We start from the raw sequence: 26103 nt of genomic DNA, 5'->3' as shown, positions 1-26103 counted from the left end.
TGGCCACCTCATGCGAAGAGTTGACTCATTAGAAAAGACTCTGATGCTAGGAGGGATTGGGGGCAAGAGGAGAAGGGGACGACAGAGGATGAGATGGCTGGATGGCATCACCGACTCGATGCACATGAGTTTGGGTGAACTCCAGGAGTTGGTGATGGGCAGGGAGGCCTGGCGTGCTGCAACTCCTGGGGTCGCAAAGAGTCGGACACGACTGAGAGACTGAACTGAACTGAACTGAATTAAAAGATGCTTATTCCTTGGAAGGAAAGTTATGACCAACCTAGATAGCATATTCAAAAGCAGAGACATTACTTTGCCAACAAAGGTCTGTCTAGTCAAGGCTATGGTTTTTCCAGTGGTCATGTATAGATGTGAGAGTTGGACTGTGAAGAAACCTGAGCGCTGAAGAATTGATGTTTTTGAACTGTGGTGTTGGAGAAGACTCTTGAAAGTCCCTTGGAGTGCAAGGAGATCCAACCAGTCCATTCTAAAGGAGATCAGTCCTGGGTGTTCATTGGAAGTACTGATGTTGAAGCTGAAACTCCAATACTTTGGCCACCTCATGCAAAGAGTCGACTCATTGGAAAAGACCCTGATGCTGGGAGGGATTGGGGGCAGGAGGAGAAGGGGACGACAGAGGATGAGATGGCTGGATGGTATCACCACCTCGATGGACGTGAGTTTGAGTAAACTCTGGGATTGGTGATGGACAGGGAGGCCTGGCGTACTGCGATTTATGGGGTCGCAAAGAGTCAGACACGACTGAGCGACTGAACTGAACTGAACTTCCTAGAAGAGGTGTTTCTATAATTATTCCTCAGTTTTGGACTTGGAGGATGAGGTAGATGGTTCATTTTACAAATATTCCAATGCCATTCTGCAAGGCAGAAATATAACAGCTGGCACTGCCATAGTCACAACCTAGAGACCAGAGGTTCAGGATATAGGTGCAGGATTACAGAACATCACTCCTTTGACTCCCCTCCTTCCTACATTATACAGAAGAAATTAGGGACAAAAGAGAGCACACAGTCTGAGTCCGTTCATGCTAGATACAAGAGCAGGGAAACAAATTTAGCTAAACAGTCAGGAAAGTGGTCCCCTGTGTCAGGAGATAAGACTTGAAGGCAAAAACAGGAAGCTTCTAGGGTTGGAATAATATTCTGTGTTCTAATCTGGGTGCTGGTTCCATGGATGTGTTCACTTTGAGAATATTCATCAAGGTGATACTTCAGATGTGCTTCTGGTGTGAATCTATCATTCAATTAGGAATCTTTAAGAAATAAACTTAAAATAATGGCAGTTCTTAATGCTCAAAATAGCAGGCAGGCTCTATTCATAAAGCTCTCAATGGAAGGAAAGATTCCATCATCCTTTTCAGGATTTAACTCCACTACTTTTTAAACTGAATCTGATACCCACAAGTCCTCTGAAATCCCTTAAAATCAGGATCCCTTTCTTACCATTTAAAAGTATAATATTCATCAACTAGGTTAATGGATCACAGGTAATAATTGGGTACAAATCTTAAAATATAAATTTAAACATAATTCTTCACACACTTGCACAATGCAGAAGCATCTTCAAGTAAGAGTGACACTTTGGTTGTATTGTTTACAAGCACAACTGATATTTAAACATTTTGTACAAGTTATTTCATTTCACTTGACCCTTTGTTACTAAGCGAACAGGACTTTTTAAAGTAAAGCATCCATTGCAAACTATTACATTTAGAATGGAGAAACAACCAGGTCCAATATATAGCACCGGGAACTGCATTGAATATCCTGTGATAAAGCATAATGGAAACGAATATTTAAACAGAGTGTGTATATATGTGTAACTGAGCCACTGTGCTGTACAGCAGAGATGGGCACTACATTGAAATCAACTGTACTTCAATAAAAAAAGTAAAAGTAAAGCATCCATTGTTAATCCAAGGATCTGGGATGTTGCTAAACCTTAAGCAGCCCTTCTGGAGTCTTTGATCACTTAGTAACTTGGCCTCTGAAGGCTTTCACTTCTTTTCGTTATTTGGTTTTCTTTCCTTTGTATCCTCAAGGCTTCTCAGACTTTACAATTTAACGCTATGTGTCTGTGACATCAAAAGGGCACAAAAGAATGACTTAGTTTGCAATAGGAAGGCAACATCACTCATAGATGAGATCACTGCATTACCTGGAAACCCTCCCAGGCTCTGTCTTGTTGAAACTCTGCCTTATGGGTTAGAACACAAGCTTGTTAACAGTATTCCCTTCAGTAACATTACTTTATGTGAGAGCAGTGATTTAGAATCACTGCACTGTGGTATTCAAAAATGCAAAATGGAAGAAAATATCAAGGTTAAAGCAAAGTTTTATTTTGCTATAAAAATATGTTTCATAAAGCACCAGTATGAATGAATATAATTTAGCTCAAATTTGTAGAGTGTTGATAAGGTTCCTTATAATGCTTGGTTAGAAGTACCTAACCTTTAAATGCTTTTTATTGTGCCATAAGCAGTCCAGCTTCCTTTACTATAAATGTCTCATTGTAAGACTTAAGTGTTTAGAAGGTTCAACATGAACATTTCTATTTTGCTGTTTATACATGGTTCTTTTTGACCTTGGCAAATAAGGCAAAAAAAAAAAAAAAAAGCTTTAGCACTTTCAGTGGTTAAAGATATAAACGCTTACTGTCTATCTGACTTTACTAGTATTGTATCTGCTTTTCCTCTCTCCTTCTCTCTCTCTTTGCCTCTGCCTCTCTCTTTCTGTCTCTATTGCTCTTACACACACACACACACACACTCCTTACATCACTCTTATCCTTGTGTTACTGTCTCAGTCTTAGTGATAGAAGCTCAGATCCTAATGGAGATGCAGAGTGCTAGAAATCAGCCACTTTTATTCAATCATAAAACTACTATAGATTTCTGAGACATTACACTTGAAAATATTCATGTTTTAAGGTTTGATGTCAGATTTAATTATTTTAGGGAGTGCCTTTTGACCATTCTCTCTGTGAAATTTTAGTATTTATAAGCCCTGATGGTTTAGGCTATGTTAAGAGAAGAATTGAATTGAGGGATCCTTCTTTCTTCACTGATCAGCACAGCTCACAAAAACCTCCTTGCCATGCTCATATTATACTTCTCCCAGTGACCACCATCTTGCTATCCTTGTTTCCAAATCTTTGCAAGTTTCTGTGAACCATCTCACAAACTTCTTAAAGATTGCCACTTTCTGGTACGGTGCTCATTTAAAATGAGGATGATCTGGTTGGCTACAGTTTGGATGGTCATCATCAATCAGGATGCTATCTAGCCTGAACTTTTGACACAATCCAAGTATGTTGTGAACAGGCTCACAAAAGGTGTTTTTCTCCTTTATGAACATATGGTATACACACATGTTAAGTGGCTTCACAATAGCTCTGCTGGTTATAGCGATATAGGTCCTTCAATCTTTCAATAATGTTTTTAATCACAAGCTTTAAAGCACAATTGTTTTTACCTTGAAATTCTTAAAAATCTGTTATGAGACAGAAATAAGAGATTAATGGAGATCTTGCAAAAAAAAGATAAATGGCACCACCAGAATACCACAAAACTGGGGGAAAAATTAATTGAACCTATACTTTTGATAAATATTTATTTTTTGCAGAAGAAAAATGCATACTAGTTTAACCTGTCATTATACTAACCTACATCCTATTTTTCATATTATTAGTAATACATAATGTGGTAGTTTATATTCAAAAATAAAACCAGAATGTATATACCTCATGTATTTATCCAGAAATACACCAAGGTTACTATGGTTACGAAAAATCCATTACCTTTGAATACAGAATGAAAAAGTTTGACTTAAAGTGTGTGCTATTTATTATAGCAAACATCAACAGCCTTCGGGAGGTTCTCTAACTGGATTCATTTTTCAGTGTCATAACTGACCCACCATTCTACTAGCTTATGGCCTATGCAAGGCAAAAAATTTGAACTGTATGCATTTTTAAATATATTTTGTACTAACTCAAGGTGCAGTGCTGCCTTTGACTTTTAATGCTTCATATTTAAGAGAAAGAAGAAAAGCATTCCAACCACCTAGATGCTAAGTGGCGTCTGAATTGAAATGAATTTACTTTGACCTGTATCCACCATGGTGGCAAGATTCTTTTTTTTTTTTTTTTAACACATAGCAGAAGAATGTTAGTTCTATGTGGAAACTTAAAGGGAAGCTACAAACAAATGGAGTAAGAGTGAGAAAAAAAGTTGACACCTTGAAAATTTAGGAGGGGATATTAAGCCAAGTTATTGAGAAAAATTTTTATGGTATAGAAGGCAAGGAGTTGCAAATAGTGTAGATGCTTATAACCAGAAAAAATGGTATGAAATAGCTCTTAAACAAGTTTCAAAGCTAATCCTCATCCCTCCTAAATTTTTGCTCATCAAGACTATGATTAATTGAACCAAAGTAAAATATAAGTCACTAATCATCATACAAAAAGTATGCAGAAAATAAGGAGTTAAATGTGCAAATAAAAATAATATTTTCAACTTGTAAAACTGTCAAAGACATAAGGACATAACATTCACTTCTGATGAATGTTTCTGGAAAACAATGAAAAACACATATCAAATATTCTGAAAAAGTTTGCTACCTTTGACTTAGCTATTTCCCTTTTAGAGATGTAGCAAACAAAGATTTATGTATGATAATATTTATCACAAAACATTTAAAACAGAGATAAATCAGGAGCTTTTGAATTTTTAAGTGGCTAAATGCATGAATGTATATCCATAAAAAGAATACAGCAAAATATTTCTGGAAAAATCCTTCATGCTATGGGATGTATTCATAGTAAGGGAACATGCAAGGATTCCAAATTTTACGTTATAGCTCAATTTTGTTAAAAAGAATAAGGGGCTAGAAGGAATTACATCAAATATTAGAGCATCTATCTGTAAGATGGGATATCTGCATGTTTTAAATTATCTTTAGTAAACATGTGTCATTTTTATAACTAAAAACGGCTATCAATTATTTCTCTAACCTAGCTGAATGCATCTTCCATTTCTCAGTCTATGAACTGACATTTCAGCCCTGGAGAGATTCATTTTAGTGATCCTACACTCTCGCTATTACTGACAGCACCAGCCCTCATGGGATAGGATAGAAGTTCCATCTGCAAGCTACTTAGCATGGAAAGAACATTATGCCGCAACAATCCAGACACCAAGACAAGCCATGAGCACCAACTGCATCACAATACATTATATGATGGAACAAGGCAGGATTTAAAGCATGTGTAGAAGCTAAAGTGAGACCCAATACAAGAGCAGTTTCCTCCATCAGCTTGTTCCAGTGCTGTGCTTAGTTGCTCTGCTGCTGCTGCTCCTAAGTCGCTTCAGTCGTGTCCGACTCTGTGCAACCTCATAGACGGCAGCCCACCAGGCTCCCCTGTCCCTGGGATTCTCCAGGCAACACTGGAGTGGGTTGCCATTTCCTTCTCCAATGCATGAAAGTGAAAAGTGAAAGTGAAGTCGTTCAGTCGTGTCCGACTCCTAGCGACCCCATGGACTGCAGCCCACCAGGCCCCTCCATCCATGGGATGTCCAGCTCTTTGCGACCCCATGGACTGCAGTCCACCAGGCTCCTCTGTCCATGAGGATTCTCCAGGCAAGAGTACTGGAGTGGGCTGCCATGCCCTCCTTCAGAGGATCCTCCCAACCCAGGGATCGAACCCAGGTCTCCCACATTGTAGGCCGGTTCTTTACCAACTGAGCCATCAGGGAAGTCCCAGCTTGTTACTGGCTCACTTCAAACAGCCAGACTCCCTCTCCTATTCTATCTTTTCTGTGATTTTGAGTGGGCAGGTGGACTTTGGAAAATAAATAAGAAAAATTTAGCGTATACTGAAAATATAAAATTTTAGAGTTGAAAGAGATCTAAAGTGCCACTATATTCATCTTGCATGCAAGTTGTAAAATCTCAAGAAAAGTGAGTATTCAGCCTTTGCTAGTAAAGAAAACACTCACTTCAGGATGCTGTTATGAACTTAAAATTATGTTTCCCAAGATTTGCATATTAAAACCTTACCCCTCAATGTGACTATATTTGGAGGTAGGGCTTTTGACGAAGTGATGAAGGTTAAATGGGGTTATAACGATACGTCTCTAATCCAATGGTTCTGATGCTCCTACAGCAAAAGGAAGGGGCAGCAGGGCTGCACACAGAAGAAGACCCTGGGAAGCACAGGGAGAAGTTGGCTGTCTGCACGTTAAGGACACAGGCCCCAAGAGAAACCGAACCTGCCAACACCTTGATCTTGAACCTCTAGCCTCCAAAACGGTGAGAAACAAATTTCTGTTGTTTAAGTCGTCCAGTCTATGGTATTTCGTTATGGCAGCCTTAGAAGATCAACACAGGTACTCAGGGTTTTAAAACCAGCTTCCAGCTCCCTTTCTGAGTTGTGATAAATAATAAAATGTGTCCAATAAGTAGAATGTATAGAGGTGAGAAAAAATGGACTTTGACTCCAGATAGACTCAGATTTGAATCAGTTCTTCCAGTTGCTGACTAGGATTTCTTGACATCTCTGGGCCTCAGTTATAACACTTGAATCATCATATACAACTTTAAATCCTATTTATCGTTTTGATTTAGTGCCTCTCTTAAGTGATTAACATTGCATTCCTACTGTGCTTTGTATCTTCTGACATTTGGAGATAAAAGCAACAAGCAATATAGGTGCTTATAAGATGCCTGGAGGAATTAGGAAAAAAATATTATGAGTCTTATCAGAGAAAGGCCTTCATCAAAAAAATCTACAAACAATAAATGCTAAAGAGGGTGTGGAGAAAAGGAAACCCTCCTACATTATTGGTAGGAATGCAAATTGGTGCAGCCACTAAGGAGAACAGTATGGAGTTTCCATAAAAAACTAAGTATAAAACTACCAAATGACCCAGCAATTCCACTCCTGGCATATACCTGGAGAAAATTATAACTCAAAAAAGATACAAGCACCCCAATGTTCATCGCAGCACTATTTACAATAGCCCAAACACGGAAGCAACCTAAATGTCTGTCGACAGAAAAATGGAGAAAGAAGATGTGGTACATATATACACCAGAATATCACTCAGCTATAAAGGAATGAGACTGTGCCATTTACAGACACAAGGATGAACCTAGAGACTCTCACAGAGAGTGAAGTTAGTCAGAAAGAGAAAAACAAATATTGCATATTAATGCATATATATGAAATCAAGAAAAATGGTACAGATGAAACTATTTGCAAAGCAGAAATAAACACACAGACAGAAATAACATATTATGGACATCAGGGGGAGGAAGGTGAGGTAGTGAGATGAATTGGGAGATTGGAATTGATATATACACAATATTGAAACTTTGTATACGATAGATAACTAATGAGAACCTACTGTATAACACAGAGAACGCTACTCAGTGCTAACCTAAATGGGAAGGAAATCCAAAATAGAGGGGATATATGTGTACATATAACTGGATCATTTCACTGTACAACACTGTAAAGCATCTATATTCCAATAAAAATTTTTAAAAAATTCTACCTAAAGGATGAAAACCATTGAAGAAGCCATTCTCATTGTAACTAGAAAAGATGGTTATGAACACTGTAAAAATACCCCAGTTTCTTATAGTTGAGGCATCTATTACATGGTGCTAACATTTGCCAAGAGCTTTCAATGCAGGTATATAGTTACGTGGGTCTGTTAAGGATTCAAGACAAGATAATACAGAATTAGTATCATTTTTTAGGTGGTATGAAAAAGCAGTTTGAATGGCTCAGAGGTTAAAACATCTGCCTGCAATGGGGGAGATCTGGGTTCAGATCCCTGGGTCGGGAAGATCCCCTGGAGAAGGAAATGGCAACCCACTCCAGTACTCTTGCCTGGAAAATCCCATGGATGGTGGGCTACAGTCCACGGGGTCGCAAAAAGTCGGACACAACTGAGCGACTTCACTTCACTCTCTTCCCCATCCTGTTCATTCTCTGGCTTTGCAGTGCCACCTTATGTGGCATTTTGTACATTTTGGAAATCTTCAAGGTCCACACTCTGAGACCTGCCATCAGCCACACCACTTCCCTATAGACAAGGTCAGCATTCACTTGCACAGGGAAGGGGTCTTGGTTTCTTTTTCTTGGGTTTCTACATTTCCACCCATCTTTTCACTATTGTTTTTTCTTTCCCACTCTATTTCTGCTCTTCACCCCTTTGTGATCATCTTTCTTTGTTCCCAGGAGTCATTTGACTTCATTCATTCCCTTATTCTCTACCGTCTCTGTGATCAATGGGGAAACACAGTCAAGAACAAGACAGACACAGCTCTGTCCTTATGATGCTCATGGTTTCGTGGGGCAAAACAATAAGTAAACAGGCAGTCTAGTGCAAACCAAAAAGTGAGGTGGGTATACAGGCAGCCAGTGAGCACACAGGGTTACACCTGACTTACACATGGTGTTCCCCGAAGACTTCTTGTAGGAAGTGTCTACTGCTACTGCTAAGTCACGTAAGTTGTGTCCGACTCTATGCAACCCCAGAGATGGCAGCCCACCAGGCTCCCCCATCCCTGGGATTCTCCAGGCAAGAACACTGGAGTGGGTTGCCATTTCCTTCTCCAGTACATGAAAGTGAAAAGTGAAAGTGAAGTCGCTCAGTCGTGTCTGACTCTTCGCGACCCCATGGTCTGCAGCCTACCAGGCTCCTCCGTCCATGGGAGTTTCCAGGCAAGAGTGCTGGAGTGGGGTGCCATTCCCTTCTCCAAGTGTGTCTACAGTGTGCCCGAAAGCTGTGCTTTCCCCGTTACACATGATGATACAGTTGGTCCTAATAAGTGCTTTGCATAATATGTATTAAGACATGGTAAGGTTCATTCCAAGATGTGTTTTCATGTCTACTGAAATAAATTCTGTGGCCAATAACTTTTAGTTAAAATAATGCCTTCAGATATTCCTAGGGCAAGGGTAATCTATTTTTAGTTTACTTTCAGTATTTGTTTTTTAGTTTTCTTGACTAAGTGTACTTTACTCAGAACATGCTAGGTATTTTATCTATAGTTTTAGTTCTCTTCAAAATCCTGAAAGTTTCAGTTATCTCCATTTAATAGTTTCAGAAACCAAGTCTTAATATTTACATAACTTGTTTTAAGACCATATTCTCTTCATCATAACTAGGATGCCTGAGATGCTGTCAAAGTCTAACTCTCATAGGCTGTGTGGTTGTGAGCAAGTTGCTTAACCTTTCTGTGCCTCAATTCTCTTATTTGTCAAATAGGAGTAGTGATAATACCTACCTTAGAGAATAAGTATTACCGAATTCTATCCAAGTATGATGAATAAAATACAAAAGCAATAGTTCTTGTGCTTTGAGGCCTCTCAGACTAGAGCACACAAAGGTGTGAGCTCTGGGAACGCAACGGGGTGGATGAAAGCCCCAGCCCTGTCCCAATACTCCTCTTCCCTACATCTGTACGTGCTGCCATAAAGTCTTGAGCACCAAAGTGGGGAACTTGGTACCATGTCTGGCTGATTCTCTGTTACAACCTTAGTGTGTGCATGCTCAGGCACTTCAGTCATGTTTGACTCTTTGCGACCCTGTGGACTGTAGCCCACCAAGCTCCTCTGTCCATGGGATTCTTCAGGCAAGAATACTGGAGTGGGTTGAAATGCCCTGCTCCATACAACCTTAGTACCTGGTACTAATGTGAAGGAGTGAATTCATTAAAAATTAATCCTGTCTCTGACTCTAACTTGTTGTGACCTTTCATGAAGACTTTTAATATCTCTAACACCTCAGTTTTCCATCAATCCATATTTGATTAATGATGTCTCACCTAGTAGTCACACACAGTATCTAAAATATCATAATATACGAGGCTATAATTACCATACAAGTATAAACATGATTCAGATGCCAGACAACATACATAATATAGACCTCTTATGTTTCACAAGGTTTTGAGCAATTTCCTTTTCTCAAGTGTCCTGACACTTTATAATATGACATGGGCAGATATACTATGTTTCTTCCCAAATGGTCTAAAATTCAGGCCACACTGAGTCACACTTCTGAGTCTTAAGATTATTCCACATTCATGAGGGTTTTAAAGGGGTTAACATGTGTCAGTGGCATTTGTTTGAAATGACGTCACTGCCTCAGTTCAACTGACATGACGTCATCATTGCACTGTGAGTGCGGCTGGGGACCACACTGGGTCCCAGCTTCAACCCTGTGATCAATAGGAGGCAGAGGAATCATATGCTGAGCTCTTTGTGTTGATACATTTCCAAAGCCCCCTCTGCACCCCTCTGAGTAAAGGTATGTTAGTAGAAGGAGTCAGGTAAGAAACAGGGTCGACAGTAGAGAAGACACAGTAAGACAGCCTTGGGGGAAGGAAGTCAACACAAGCCCTTTTACATTTTTCAAGCTTTGGCTTCACCGTCAGTACAATGTAACCAAAAAAATCTTGGAAGTTGAGTGATTTAACAGGAGACAAACCCAAGTAACCCAACTTTTAAATCTGCATTCTCAGATAGCTATAAATTATAGTTTATAGTTATCTTACATTTATTAGTTTGGAAGTACATATACTTTAATAGAGACTAAAACTACTTACTAATACCTACAGAAGTCTTACCTGTGACTGTGTAGTTCTCTCCATTGCCTGAGTAGATTAGCATCCCATCCATATATAAAGAGTACTGAGTTATAATGCCATTAGCTTTTTGGGGTGGATTCCAGGAGAGTAACAAAGAATGGGGAAGGGATTTGGCTACTGGTGGCTGAACCTGTTGTGGGGCTGTGGGAAAAATAAAAAGACTTCTGATTATAATTTTAGTTTACATTTCTAATTTAAACTTTTCAGACCCAAACCAATAAATCATGGAATAAACTTGACATCCCATGCATGGAAATGTCCCTGATTCATGGGCATCTTATTAGTAATTGCTTTAGTACTAAATACTTGTCTTGAATTTATGAAAATTTGCATCAACCAAAAATGGTGAGTATTTATATTTTACATTAGTTCACTTGACTGATGCTTGTGTTACTTCATCAATAGTATTACTAACCCATAATCTTTACTTGGGACTATGCCTCTCAAAGCAAACTAAACAGAATCCCTACCCTTGAGGAGCTTTTGATCTAACATGAACAATGCTAGGTGGCCCATAATTGATATAAAAAATCTATATGCAGCCATAAACATAAAGCACGGCATAAATTAAATTTATTATACATGAAAACTATATTGTGAGTTTTTTTTAATAAAGGGTGTCTGTCCATTTCCAATAAATAGGGGTGTCAGAAACTAAAAAAAAAATCTTTTAGAAAATGATCCAAAAAAAAAAAAAAAAGAAAATGATCCTAACCATAGCTATAGCTTGGTAAGTCGGTAATAAATTTAAGAAAAATCTAGAAATTGGGAAATAACAAGAAGGAAATGGTGAACTGGAGGAGGAGGAATCCCTCTAGGGTTAAGTTGTGAAGTAGATTTGGAGGGTACCAGGAGAAGGAAATGGCAACCCACTCCAGTACTGTTGCCTAGAAAATCCCATGGACAGAGGAGCCTGGTGCAGGCTACTGTCCATGGGGTGCAAAGAGTCAGACATGACTGAGCGACTTCACTTTCTTTCTTTCTTTCAGGTAAAACCTGGTCAGAGAATGTACTGGATGAAGAGAAAACAGTGCAATATAGGATGATCTGTGCCATATTGGAGTTGATAGAAGTAATTAGAAAAGGGGATGATTATATGTGCCTCAGCAGAAACAAAGACACACTAAGAAAAAGCGCTAGCATTGGTAGACCAGATGGAGCGAATGTTGAGAAAACACAGAACATGGGTCACCAATGCTATAGTCCGGGTGAGAGGGTTCTGGTGAGGTCAGCTGCAAGGCATGAAGAACAAAGGGTCACAAGAAGGGTTTTACAAACTTCTGTCTTCTGTCCTGGTTATATCAGACGGACCATTGTCTTTCCTTACACGTCTTCTCTGTGAGTGGTTCTTTAAGGATTTAAAAGAGGTGGGATGGGATAGGGGGGAAGAGAAGTGGGGGAAGAGAAGTGGGGAAAGGGAATGGATGGATACTGACATAGAGAGACACTGGGGACTCTTTTCCCCTAAAGATCAACCTTTTAAATCTCCTGAATAACTTTACAGCTAGACAGTAAGAGAAATGTGTAACCCGTCTTATCTCGGAGAGAGAAATACGAAGTAACAAAGCTTTAAGTGTTTTGAGAGCTGTTATTTCTTGAAGAGATGTGTTCTGATGCTTGAGCAAAGCTTTCACTTTGGAGTGCTAAAATATTTTCTCTTTCCCACTGCCTTCCTAATGCAAGCTTTCTGAAACATTAATTTATGCCAACAGTTTGCAAGCTCCACATACAAGAAAAGTGAGACTTGAATCGGAAGGAGCCAGGCCATGATTAATAATGCCTCGATTGGCGTTTGGAGGTTCCATCACACTGAAATAATTGTTACCCGTGCTGGTGTTTAGCAGTTAAAAGAGACCATGGAAATCAACCGTTTGATTCTCAATTTCATACTGTGCCATACAATCAATTCTTTTTAGTCAGACTGTCTCTAGATTTACTTCTGAGCCATAGTAAAATGAGGAAGCTTTCATTAATCTTTCAGATGCTTCATATTAATGACAGGGCTCTTGCATGAACAATGTAACAGCAATTAAAAAGCCCATTAATCTGCATTACCGCTATTAAAGATGCATGTCATTAAAGGGTATGGAGTTTGATTCATTTTCGCACCCCCCCAAAAAATGGAGCAATTATGGCCTGGCAATGCACTTTGTCATCAAATTAGGTTGGGGTTTTCTAGCAAATGGCCTTGCAGTATTTAGCTCTTCTCCTATTTTATTATTCATGACTGAAATGTGGAAGTCAAGACCTTTGAAATTACTTTACCTTCTTGTGGAGTAGAGATGTTCAATGCATGCAAGCTCTCGGTACAGCCAGCCAAAGTGCAAGCAGCTAGGGTTACTGCATAGTTTTTGAAGGGTAGCAAGCCTGTCAATATGCCTGTAATAAAAGGGGACAAAGAGAGGTTTGCATATTTACCATAAGCCATGAAGAGTATTGTGTGTGTATATGTGTGTGAGATAAAAAGGTAGAGACACAGAGGATAAAAAACAAAAACACATGCTTCTTAAATCCATTTCCCTGTCCATGTGTTGATTGTAGAATGCAGCGACTAGTGAGAAAAAACTGTGAGACCAACTTCTTGCTAAGACAGTTTTAAATAGCATTTTCCCCAACGTGCTTCTCAGGACGCTAATGCCCTGAGATGTTTCTCCTGAAAAAATGGGGAGTTCCACATATAGTTCATAGAGCAGAACCCAGTGTATCTGGTAGTAAAGACAGCCACCATCCCATTTCGGGATCCTAGTTCTCCTGGAGAAACAAAACTACTTCATTTTCTTTTACCTCACATTTTTCAACAGTGTTTAGCTAGAGATTCCATCTTAAGTGACATCTATTAACACATGTTAGGAGATGCTACTCCCAAGAGTGATTTCATTATTTTAACAGTAGGATACATGTATACAAACTATTTATTCATGTTGCAGCTAAAACGAATATGCAAATCAACACAGTTGAACAATTAGCCAATTAGATAATTATACTTTTGTACTTCTCCTTGCAAAATTATTAGTTTATTTAATTAAGACACCTGCCTTAAACAGAAGCATTGCCCATAGAAGTGTTGAATTAACCTGATTTGGTGGTGGATATGTAAGATTTGTTTGGCAATTAAAGGTGCCCGCAGAAATGAAAGCACATTTTGTTTACTGGTGTTTATAACCAAGACAGAAGCTCTTTATTTAGTTAATCCCCTGAATTAAAGAAGTATCAAAAATATCATTTGTGTATTTGCTCACCCATGTTTTTTGCTGTGGCTTTTAGAGCTGTTTTTATCCCCAATCACATGGATTGTCATCATTCTTACAAAAAGATGGTTCTACTCATGGTATCCTTTCATTGGGGAAACTTTGATTGTTTTAATGTGATGGCTGACGGCTTTCACCATTCAACAACAAATTTTAAAATGCATGTTTGCCTATTCCCTTTCCCTGATAGAAAGGATAAAGATATTAAAAGAGCAAAGACCAGGATAAAGTAAAGACCACAGTCACTGTTTGCTCTGGCCCTTCACACTAGCCCTGGGTCCCCAGTGCTGCCTGTAAGTCTTGAATCTAGCAGCTCCCCAAGCATCCCCCTGGGCCACACAACCCTCTCGGCTGCACTTGGCACCTCGATCCTCGTCCGGGGCCAAGAAGTCAGCAAGCCAACGAAGTGACACACAACGCATGTGACCATCTCATGCCAAATGCAGCTCTGATTTCAAAACACCTTCACATTGTCTCTGCTTTCCCTCACTCCTGCCACTGTGACTGTCATTTCTTCTTGAATCTCCCAGATCATGACCCACAGTCTAAACTCACTTTTTTAAAGAGATTATTTCTCCTCCTCCAAAAGATTTAAAGGAAGGCTTCCAGCATACATCTGCATCTTCAACATGTAGGGATTTGGGGATTAAGAGCAATGATGCTCAGGAAAGACTGCTTGGGTCCAGATGCCAATTCTACTACTGGTTTATGGTACGGGTTTGGGCAGGTTGATCAGATTTCTGTGCCTTAGTCTTCTAAGGCACTGCAGATAGATAATAACAGCACCTGTCTTGGATGAGAGGTCTCACAGGAATAATACAGTATCATGGGGCTATGAGATGGGGATATTACTATATTAATCTCAAAGTGTTACTATCAGGATTCAATAAGCTTAGGAATATAATGTTCTCAATACAGGGACATAGGAGGAGAGAATTCTAGCACAATGCCATGACAGCCAAAGCTATGTTGTCACTGCAATCCAGTTTCTGCCTGCATTCTGCTATTAAACACTGATTTTTATCTTTTAAAGATCACTCAGTTCAGTTCAGTCCTCAGTCGTGTCCGACTCTCTGCAACCCAATGGACTACAGCACACCAGACTTCCCTGTCCATCACCAACTCCCAGAGATTACTCAAACTCAAGTCCATTGAGTCGGTGATATCATCCAACCATCTCATCCTCTGCCGTCCCCTTCTCCTCCTGCCTTCAATCTTTCCCAGCATTGGGGTCTTTTCAAATTAATCAGTTCTACACATCAGGAGGCCAAAGTATTGGAGTTTCCGTTTCAGCATGAGTCCTTCCAATAAATATTCAGGACTGATTTCCTTTAGAATGGACTGGTTGGATCTCTTTGAAGTCTAAGGGACTCTCAAGAGTCTTCTCCAACACCACAGTTCAAAAGCATCAATTCTTCGGTGCTCAGCGTTCTTTATAGTACAACTCTCACATCCATACATGACTACTGGAAAAACCATAGCTTTAATGTCTCTGCTTTTTAATATGCTGTCCAGGTTGGTCATAACTTTTCTTCCAAGGAGCAAGCGTCTTTTAATTTCATGGCTGCAGTCAACATCTGCAGTAATTTTGGAGCCACCCAAAATAAAATCTGTCACTATTTCCACTGTTTCCCCATCTGTTTGCCATGAAGTGATGGTACAGGATGCCATGATCTTAGTTTTCTGAATGTTGAGTTTTAAGCCAACTTTTTCACTCTTCTCTTTCACTTTGATCAAGAGACTCTTTAGTTGTTCTTCGCTTTCTGCTATAAGTGTGCTATAATCTGCATATCTGAGGTTATTGATATATCTCCTGGCAATCTTGATTAGACCTTGTGCTTCCTCCAATCCAGAATTTCTCATGATGTACTCTGCATATAAGTTAAATAAGCAGGGTGACAATATATAGCCTTGATGTACTCCTTCCCTGACTTGGAACCAGTCTGTTGTTCCATGTCCAGTTCTAACTGTTGCTTCCTGACCTGCATACAGATCTCTCAGGAGGCAGGTCAGGTGGTCTGGTATTCCCTTCTCTTTCAGAATTTTTCACAGTTTGTTGCGATCCACACAGTCAAAGGCTTTGGCATAGTCAATAAAGCAGAAATAGATGTTTTTCTGGAACTCTCTTGCTTTTTCGATGATCCAATGGATGTTGGCAATTTTCCTCTGCCTTTCAAATCCAGTTTGAGCATCTGGAAGTTCACGGTTCATCTGTTGTTGAAGCCTGGCTTGGAGAATTTTTAGCATTACTTTGCTAGCATGTGAGATGAGTGCAATTGTGCGGTAGTTTGAACATTCCTTGGCATTGTCTTTCTTTGGGATTGGAATGAAAACTGACCTTTTCCAGTCCTGTGGCCACTGCTGAGTTTTCCAAATTTGCTGGCATATTGAGTGCAGCACTTTCACAGCATCATCTTCTAGGATTTGAAATAGCTCAACTGGAATTCCATCACCTCCACTAGCTTTGTTTGCAGTGATGCTTCCTAAGGCCCACTTGACTTTGCATTCCAGAATGTCTGGCTCTAGGTGAGTGATCAAGCATTGTGATTATCTGGATCATGAAGATCCTTTTGTATAATTCTTCTGTGTATTCTTGCCACCTCTTAATATCTTCTGCTTCTGTTAGGTCCATACCATTTCTGTCCTTTATTTTGCCCATATTTGCATGAAATTCTCCTTTGGTATCTCTAATTTTCTTGAAGAGATCTCTAGTCTTTCCCATTCTATTCTTTTCCTCCATTTCTTTGCACTGATCACTGAGGAAGGCTTTCTTATCTCTCCTTGCTATTCTTTGGAACTCTCAATTCAAATGGGTATATCTTTCCTTTTCTTCTTTGCTTTTCACTTCCCTTCTTTTCACAGCTATTTGTAAGGCCTCCTCAGACAACCATTTTGCCATTTTGCATTTCTTTTTCTTGGGGATGGTCTTGATCACTGCCTCCTGTACAATGTCATGAACCTCCGTCCATAGTTCTTCAGGCACTCTGTTATCAGATCTAATCCCTTGAATCTATTTGTCACTTCTACTGTATAGTCGTAAGGGATTTGATTTAGGTCGTACCTGAATGGTCTAGTGGTTTTCCCTACTTACTTTAAGTCTGAATTTGGCAATAAGGAGTTTGTGATCTGAGCCACAGTCAGCTTCTGGTCTTGTTTTTTCTGACTGTATACAACTTCTCCATCTTTGGCTGCAAAGAATATAATCAATATGATTTCATTATTGACCATCTGGTGACGTCCATGTGTAGAGTCTTCTCTTGTGTTGTTGGAAGAGGGTGTTTGCTATGCCTAGTGCATTCTCTTGGCAAAACTCTATTAGCCTTTGCCCTCTTCATTCTGTACTCCAAGGCAAATTTGACTGTTAGTCCAGGTATTTCTTGACTTCCCACTTTTTAAAGGTCACTAGTGATCCCTTCCACACTAGACCAAGTAATCCTTCTTCTATCTTTTTTCGATCCTGAGTCTACTTATTGGACTTTGCCTCCCTCAGCTGCCCTCTCGGTCACTGAATTCTTTCCTAGGAGTTCTAAATTAAAGCTCCTTGCTTTCTTTGGCCAGCTCATCTCCCTTTCACAGTCCTTTAGTTAGCTTTTTTCTTTTTCAAAATTGGGTGCATAGACTTCTCTCTTCTTCTGAACACCTGCCTTTGTTAGTTCATTAAGCCTCATGTCGTAGCTATATTCATAGACTTCACATCTCTCCTCCAAGCTCTAGTTATTTATTTCTACTCACAAGACATGTATCCTACCTAGATATTCAAATACGAATAACATTTCACTCTCAACCTGCCCCAATGCAGACCTGATAGCCAAAACTATTTGCAAGCTTCTTCTTTCCCATTTCTTTTTTAAAAATATTTTTATTGGAGTATAGTATACTTACAATGTTTTGTTAATTTCAGGTGTACAGCAAAGTGAATCAGTTATACATATACATTTATCCACTCTTTTTTAGATTCTTTTCCCATATAGTTTATTACACAATATTGAGTAGAGTTCCCTGTGCAATATAGTAAGTCCTTATTATTTATTTATTTTATATATAATACTATGCATATGTTAATCATGGATGGATCTAGAGATTATTATACTATATGAAGTCAGACAGAGAAAGACAAATAACATATAGTATCACTTAGACATGCAATCTTAAAAAAATGGTACAAATGAACTTATTTACAAAACAGAATCACAGATTTAGAAAACAACCACACAGATATCGAAGGTGAAAAAGCAGGGGAGGGATCAATTAGGAGACTGGGACAACCATATATACAGTATTACCATTTTCCCTACTCTTAGTGCCTCCATCATCAACTGTAAATCCTGAGTTCAAAATTAAGGTATCCTTGTAAGATAAATCCTAGCCTTTTCATCCTTTGAAAATTTTTGGCATTTGTCTCATCTTTGCTATTGCCAAGTTCAAATCTACTGCAAGTCTAAATAAGATAAATTGCTCATCTGAGTTAGTATAATGCCATACTAACAAGAAATGAATCAGCCCCAGAAAGTGAGTTTTACTACGATGGTGAACAAGAAAATGCTTTATGACATGAGATTAGTTTCTCTTGGTCATCACTGAACAGCCTAGGTCACATCGCCTCTCACAGGTGGCCCTGACTTAGCTGGGGCAACGGTATATTGTGTTCCAAAAGACACTGTGGTTGCATACGGTTTGGTACTCTGAAATCTTTAGTATGACATCGTGTCATTCATCTAGATAATATTATAATCAGGAAACATAAAAAACAGCTCCCTTATATTGCAAAATACTTACCCTGAGACATTATTTCTTTTCAAATCATAGGTGAAGCGCAGTGTTGGAACTGTGACTGTTATATCAAATTAACAAGACAGGTATTAGTGGAGACTTTAAGAAAGATCATGTCAAACCAGATACTAAGTTTGCATTCACTAAATGGTCTTCAATGCTTTATTCAACCTTTCTTGCCTTTACTAAAGGAATCCTTTTGTGCATGTATGTGTATCATGAAATTCCTTTGCTAATTTCTTCCCCCTTAGAACTTTAGGACCTTAAAAAACAGGCAATACTTCTCTCAAAAAACTTGCATTTTTCAGCTTTTTGCTTTGGTAGAGAAGTTTACCAAATTGTATTTCATAGAAAAGTCCCAGGATTCTTAAAGAAAGATGCTGGAGAGAAACTAGATCATCTTTCAAGCCATTTATCAACGTGCTCACATTTCCTATTTCCAGGCAGGTGAAACAATAATAAACACTGAGAAATGAGAGCTGCAAAATAGAAAACAGAGAAGAAGAAAGCTGATGTTTTGGCTTTTGCTAACTTCAAATCACAGGTATAAAATTTTGGGTGGCTTGTAAATCACTTTCAAAAAAACATGCCGTACTTTGAGAGGCTAAGGTGGCATTTCTCTCCTATTTGCAGTGGGGATATTGCTTATAACGTTGTGTCTCACAGACAAAGTTTGTCAAACCATTGGAATAATTTCCCCTAAATACAGGTTAGTTTTATCCATTTCAGTAAGAAGAGCAATATAATGATTGAGTATTTTCTCTCTTGTCAGATTACAGTTAGACTGGGGTAGGAGAAGGGGCTGGTTAGCCAAGTGGTCCTTTCTAAATCAGAATAATGACAAAGTCATCCTGTTGTTGGGGCATGCAGTCTCTATATTCTGTTTCTCAGTATGGAGAGTTTATCAGGATGGATTAAAGTTGATCATTATAAAAACTTCTGCTATTACTAAAGAATAAAGATAATCTTTCCAAGACTAGTCAAGGTAGCCTTTCTTAAACATATCCCCAGAGACCAAAGTGAGTGGCCAAATGGCCTTCCTTTAAGTGTCAGATTCATCCTTAGATTATATACTCCCCAGAAAAAAAAGCAGTACTGCTGCAACAAAGTATCATCATCAAAAGATACTTATATTACTAAGCCATATAAAGAATGAAAGAATGCCATTTGTAGTGATATAGGCAGACCTAGAGTCTGCCATTGGAGAAGGCAATGACACCCCACTCCAGCACTCTTGCCTGGAAAATCCCATGGACGGAGGAGCCTGGTGGGCTGCAGTCCATGGGGTCGCGAATAGTCGGACACAACTGAGTGACTTCCCTTTCACTTTTCACTTTCCTGCATTGGAGAAGGAAATGGCAACCCACTCCAGTGTTCTTGCCTGGAGAATCCCAGGGACGGGGGAGCCTGGTGGGCTGCCGTCTATGGGGTCACACAGAGTCGGATATGACTGAAGCGACTTAGCAGCAGCAGCAGCATAGTCTGCCACACTGAGTGAAAGTAAGTCAGAGAGAGAAAGACACATATCATATAATATCACTTATATATGAGATTTTTAAATATGGTACAAATGAACTTATTTAAAAAGCAGAAATAGAGTCACAGATGTAGAAAACAAACTCTACTTGATACTAGTAGTGACCTACATGGGAAAAGAATCTAAAAACGAGTGAATATACATGGCATCCGGTCCCATCACTTCATGGGAAATAGATGGGGAAACAGTGGAAACAGTGTCAGACTTTATTTTTCTGGGCTCCAAAATCACTGCAGATGGTGACTGCAGCCATGAAATTAAAAGACACTTACTCCTTGGAAGCAAAGTTATGACCAACCTAGATAGCATATTCAAAAGCAGAGATATTACTTTGCCAACAAAGGTTCGTCTAGTCAAGGCTATGGTTTTTCCTGTGGTCATGTATGGATGTGAGAGTTGGACTGTGAAGGAGGTTGAGCACTGAAGAATTGATGCTTTTGAACTGTGGTGTTGGAGAAGACTCTTGAGAGTCCCTTGGACTGCAAGGAGATCCAGCCAGTCCATTCTGAAGGAGATCAGCCCTGGGATTTCTTTGGAAGGAATGATGCTAAAGCTGAAACTCCAGTACTTTGGCCACCTCATGCGAAGAGTTGACTCACTGGAAAAGACTCTGATGCTAGGAGGGATTGGGGGCAGGAGGAGAAGGGGACGGCAGAGGATGAGATGGCTGGATGGCATCACTGACTCAATGGACATGAGTCTGAGTGAACTCCAGGAGTTGGTCATGGACAGGGAGGCCTGGCGTGCTGCAATTCATGAGGTCGCAAAGAGTCGGACACGACTGAGCGACTGATCTGATCTGATACGTGTATGTACCTGATTCACTTTGCTGTACAGCAGAAACTAACACAACATTGTAAATCAACTACACACCAATAAAAATTAGTTAAAATGCACACATACACACATATAAGGGTATTTATCAACTCTCCTTCTATATGCCTCTAGGAAAAGTGCTATAGAACACAACTGATCTTTACAAAGTTTCTAATCTAAGAAAATATTAGAACTAGAAGAAGAAGAACCCTAATGATAACAATAATACATAGATTAAGTACATAAAGCAGAATGCTTTCACACATGCTAAGTGGGCAAGGACATTTATAAAATTCAGATCCAGACCTCCCAGTCCAAAATTATAGGAGATCTATAAGCTTCCCTGGTGGCTCAGTCAATAAAGAATATGCCTGTAATATGGGAGACCTGGGTTAGATCCCTGGGTTTGGAAGATCCCATGGAAGAGGGTATGGCAACCCACTCCAATACTCTTGCCTGGAGAATCCCCATGGACAGAGGTGCTTGGTGGGCTATGGTCCATGGGGTCGCAAATAGCTGGACATGACTGAGAAATTAAGCACACTATATTTAGTTAAAGAGATGACAAGAAAATCATTGAAAATATATTTCAGTATTATATTTAAAAGAATATTGAAAAACATTTACAGTGATATATTTACAAAGGAATCCTAGAGAGAAAAATATGACATATATTCTATGTCCACAGAAAACCCAGTAAGATAAAGTGGGATAGTCTCCTTGATGACACTTAGGGGGTTACAAATAAAGAAGTATATCCTAACAATGACAACTTTTAAGACTGGTTTGGATATGAACCTCTGTCTCCAGCAGACATCACAGAGGAGTCTTTTTTTTCCCTTTGAATCTTAGACTGTTTCTACCTGGAGGCAGGCCAGATGACCTCTCAGATTCTTTTCCAGCCACGAATCTCTGTGAAATCAAAAATGGTCCCAACCATGTCAGGAAACCTGCCAGTCTCTTTTGATAATGGAAGAGGGTGAGCTGACAAAACATTCCATAAGCATATAGGAAGCATTATTGATGTCTTAAAAGTGTTAGGATCCCATGAAACACAGGAGTCTTGGTATCTGGATTAAAACCATTGGCACCAGCAGGGCCAGGACTCTCAGTGCTAAGCGATAATGCATTTTGCATTAATGCTTAACATTGAGAAATCCTGACGGGCCACACCAAGGGAGTTTGAAGTTAAGTACGTATATTCCCTTTGAATGACAGTCCTGTGGACCTTGGCGGGTGCAGGAAGCCCTGGCTGAAAGAGCAGGGGCAGGAACTTGATATAAGTAGAGACAGTGCATCACAGAAGGAAATTTAAGACCCTAGTGCGCATGGTTCCAGACTCTGTGCTCTGAGGATTTCCACCCAGCAGAGCAGAAAAACCTTCTCCTGGAGAACAATTTAGAAGCCCCCTGCAATGATTTGGGGGAACTTCCTAAATGCAGAGGGTGTGTCTTTTTACTTTACTTGTCCTCTTTTCTAGCAGTTATTGCAATGTTTTACCAAGGGTGGACCCTTGATGTTTGACAAAAAAATCAAGACTTTTCATCTTCTCAGCTCAAAGCTGTCTCCTTTACTATTAGAGATGCCCACTCCCATCCTACCCTTTCCCAGGTGTCCGCGAAGGAACAGACGCTGTTTCTTTTGACTCATCCGTTATATTTCCGACACACTGTTTCCTGTGCTCAAACCTCAAGTTTCAAAGGAGCAGAAGAGAAATATTCAAAACTGAAGGCAGCCTGACTAAGAGAAAATCACTGTGGAGCTGACACCCGCTGGACAAGCTTTTGTGCCTCTAATAAAACTGTATGCTGAGAAGCAGGAAAACAGCAGAGGAGTCAGCTTTGACATTGAGATTTTATGATTAACTCCTCTGACTCGATGCAGACAAGTATAAATGCTCAGCCTGGAATCCAAGCCTGAGATATAAAGCAAAATGGCATCCTTTTCAAAGCCCAACACAGTTTGGAGAAGAAAAGAGACTCTGTTTCTATTTACATCCCGGAGCTGACACCCCCTTGCCAGCCCCCCTCAGCTGCCAACCTAGGTGTTTGGCCTGTATCCACTGTACTCTGTTCCCCTTCATTATGTTAATCTGTGGGCGGAAAGATTTCTGTCATCTTCGAATCGCTTGTGCAGCAATGGTAAACACCTTGGCCTGTCTGTAATTGGACAGGTGTCTGCACTGATGTCACCCAGCTTTTAATTCAATTAAAGAACTGGCTGCTCTGTTCTCATTACCCATTCATTTCCGTTGCACTCTGAGTGTGGCGGCGAAATGTGCACACAGCCGTCACTAACCAGAGTCCAAAGTCTGTGGTCCCCAGGCAAAGAAAGATCATGCAGAATATTTCAAACGGACTCCAACAACCCAAACACATTTTTCCTGTTAGCAAAGGCATTTGGAATAAGATGGAGAATTTGTTCTCTTTCTTTACCTTTAAAGTCTCTATTGTCTAAACGGTGTCTTCTACCTACTGGCCAAGTAATTAGGAGCCGTCTAGCAATAAGAAAAGCCATTTCTAGCTTTCCCTCCCCGGGGCTCTCCTCCATCTCAAGAGAACTCATCAGAGTACAATGCTCTTATTTATTTGCTGGCATTTCACATTTGGATCAAGAAGGTGAGGGTGGGGAAGAGCGAGGCATTTATTAAGAGGGCCATCTGGTAAGGGACCCCACACAGGCAGAGTTGAGACTGCTACCCAGGGACACAGTAGAAGAACCCATTTTTAAAAGAAAGCCAGCCAGGGGAAGGGAAGTAGCAGAGAAGGGGACTTTTCTGGCTCAAGATTTTGCTATAGTGCTGAGAAATCCTAATATTTTTAAGTGTCTTACACTCCAATATTAGTTTTGAGCTGCCGACCAAACCAGTGGATGGATGAAAGAGAGTAAATTAATCCAACATGCCATGCTTTTTGCCCACTTAAAGGAACCTCTGAAAATAAAGTTCTAACACAGACATTGTGACACAGTGACCCTATGAAGCTGAACATTTGTTAAATTTGTTAAATATGGATGAAAATTTAATGGTCTAACGGAGATCTGGGAACACACAGGATGCTTTTCTTTTGGTAGGAAATTGACATTTGTTGTTTTGTTTAGGACAATATTTTAAATAAAAATAAAGATCTCTAAGATTTATAAAATTGAAGTTAATGTGTATTTTATCCAAAAGGTAGTAGAGTGAATGCATTTACCCCAAACCTAATGGAACTCTTTGGAAATTCTAAAACTAACATTTCATATTTAATTTCCTACAAATGGATTTTCTGACTCTGTTTAAAACTTCTAGTACGGAGCACCTTGGATCAAAGACTAAACAGTTTGATCTTACAAACAGGGAAAACAATTTCTTTATTCTTATATTTTTAAAAATAAAATATAAGGTTTAACCTCAGTCTTCAGGAATGATTGAAACAGTGATTTTAACTGATCTCAAAGCATTATCCCATTAAGATTCTCTCAATTGGCTTACATCTAACCTCACATTTTTAATCAATGCTTTTATATTAAGAACTGCAGAGTCTCTGTCTTTCCCCTTCTAATTCTGCAATTGGTTTGAAGTTACCCACACATCTTAACTCTTTGTTTAACATAAAGGACTGACACCGACATCATTAGAACTCTCCAAGAAAATATCAGACTTGACTAAGCAGAGAGGCAGGAAGGAGACAGAAAGAAAAGGAATAAATGAGAAAGGAAAGTCGTCCCTTACTGATCAGTGTCCTAGGTCCCCTCGTAAAAGCCTCCGATAGGATAAGCCCATTGCACAGAGCGAGCTGTTCAGAGGGGCTGCTGTTGGGCAGAGTGTAAAACTCACTTAGGTCCAGCAGCAGATTCAAGGTCAGAGCCTATGTCTTCTGACACCAAGATCATTATTCTTCCCCTCCCAGTTCTGTAAGAAGGCATTTTGAAGATATGTTACTAAAAATAATAGCATATTGTATAGTAAGAATTTGATTTAAATATGCCTTAAATGTGTCAATAGGTTCAAAGTTATTATTAAAACATGCTGTGTATGAACAGAAAGTAGAATGCTTATCCCTCCAAGTGAGCAAGTGTATATGCCTATAATATTCCCTTAAAAAAACACAACTGATTCATAAGAAACTCTATTATCAGTGTGTATACATTTGTGTGTTATTTGCGTATAATATTATATACACACACATATATAAAGTTTGTAATTAATCCCAAATACAAATATAAAATGATCATAAAAGTTAGAAAACAGAAAACTTGTTCCTTTATCAAATATGATCAGTAACCTTGAGGATTATAGCCTACACTATACTATGGCCAGGCTGGATGAAAGGCCAGGCTGGATGAAGCACAAGCTGGAATCAAGATTGCTGGGAGAAATATCAATAACCTCAAAAATGCAGATGACACCATCCTTATGGCAGAAGGCAAGGAAGAACTAAAGAGCCTCTTGATGAAAGTGAAAGAGGAGAGTGAAACAGTTGGCTTAAAACTCAACATTCAGAAAACTAACAGCATGGCATATGGTCCCATCACTTCATGGCAAATAGATGGGGAAACAATGGAAACAGTGAGAGACTTTATTTTGGGGGGCTGAAAAATCACTGCAGATGGTGACTGCAGCCATGAAATTAAAAGAAGCTTGCTCTTTGGAAGGAAAGTTATGACCCATCTAGATAGTATATTAAAAAGCAAAGATAGTACTTTGCCAACAAAGGTCTGTCTTGTCAAAGCTATGGTTTTTCTAGTAGTCATGTATGGATGTGAGAGTTGGACCATAAAGAAAGCTGAGTGCCAAAGAATTGATGCTTTTGAACTGTGGTGTGGAGAAGACTCTTGAGATTCCTTTGGACTGCAAGGAGATCCAACCAGTCCATCCTAAAGGAAATCAGTCCTGAATATTCATTGGAAGGACTAATGCTGAAGCAGAAACTTCAGTATTTTGGCCACCTGATGCGAAGAAATGATTCAGTTGAAAAGACCCTGATGCTGGGAAAGATTGAAGGCAGGAGAAGAAGGGAACGACAGAGGATGAGATGGTTGGATGGCATCACCGACTCGAAAG

General features: G+C 39.5%; 1 protein-coding gene across 1 annotated transcript in view; it reads right to left on the bottom strand.

Moving 5' to 3' along the window:
* Nucleotides 1-26103, bottom strand: part of USH2A (Usher syndrome 2A (autosomal recessive, mild)) — a 939168-nt gene that overhangs the window by 491987 nt on the left and 421078 nt on the right. Inside the window, exons 31-32 of the mRNA XM_010853294.1 lie at nucleotides 12954-13067; nucleotides 10668-10829 (exon numbers count right to left, since the gene is read on the bottom strand). Coding sequence (XP_010851596.1) covers nucleotides 10668-10829; nucleotides 12954-13067 — 276 coding nt within the window. The remainder of the gene's footprint in view (nucleotides 1-10667; nucleotides 10830-12953; nucleotides 13068-26103) is intronic.

Source organism: Bison bison, unplaced genomic scaffold (assembly GCF_000754665.1).
Source record: "Bison bison bison isolate TAMUID 2011002044 unplaced genomic scaffold, Bison_UMD1.0 scf7180017864325, whole genome shotgun sequence".
Lineage (NCBI taxonomy): Eukaryota > Metazoa > Chordata > Mammalia > Artiodactyla > Bovidae > Bison > Bison bison.
The sequence above is the reverse complement of the archived record's forward strand: the minus strand, read 5'-3'. Positions and strand labels throughout refer to the sequence as shown.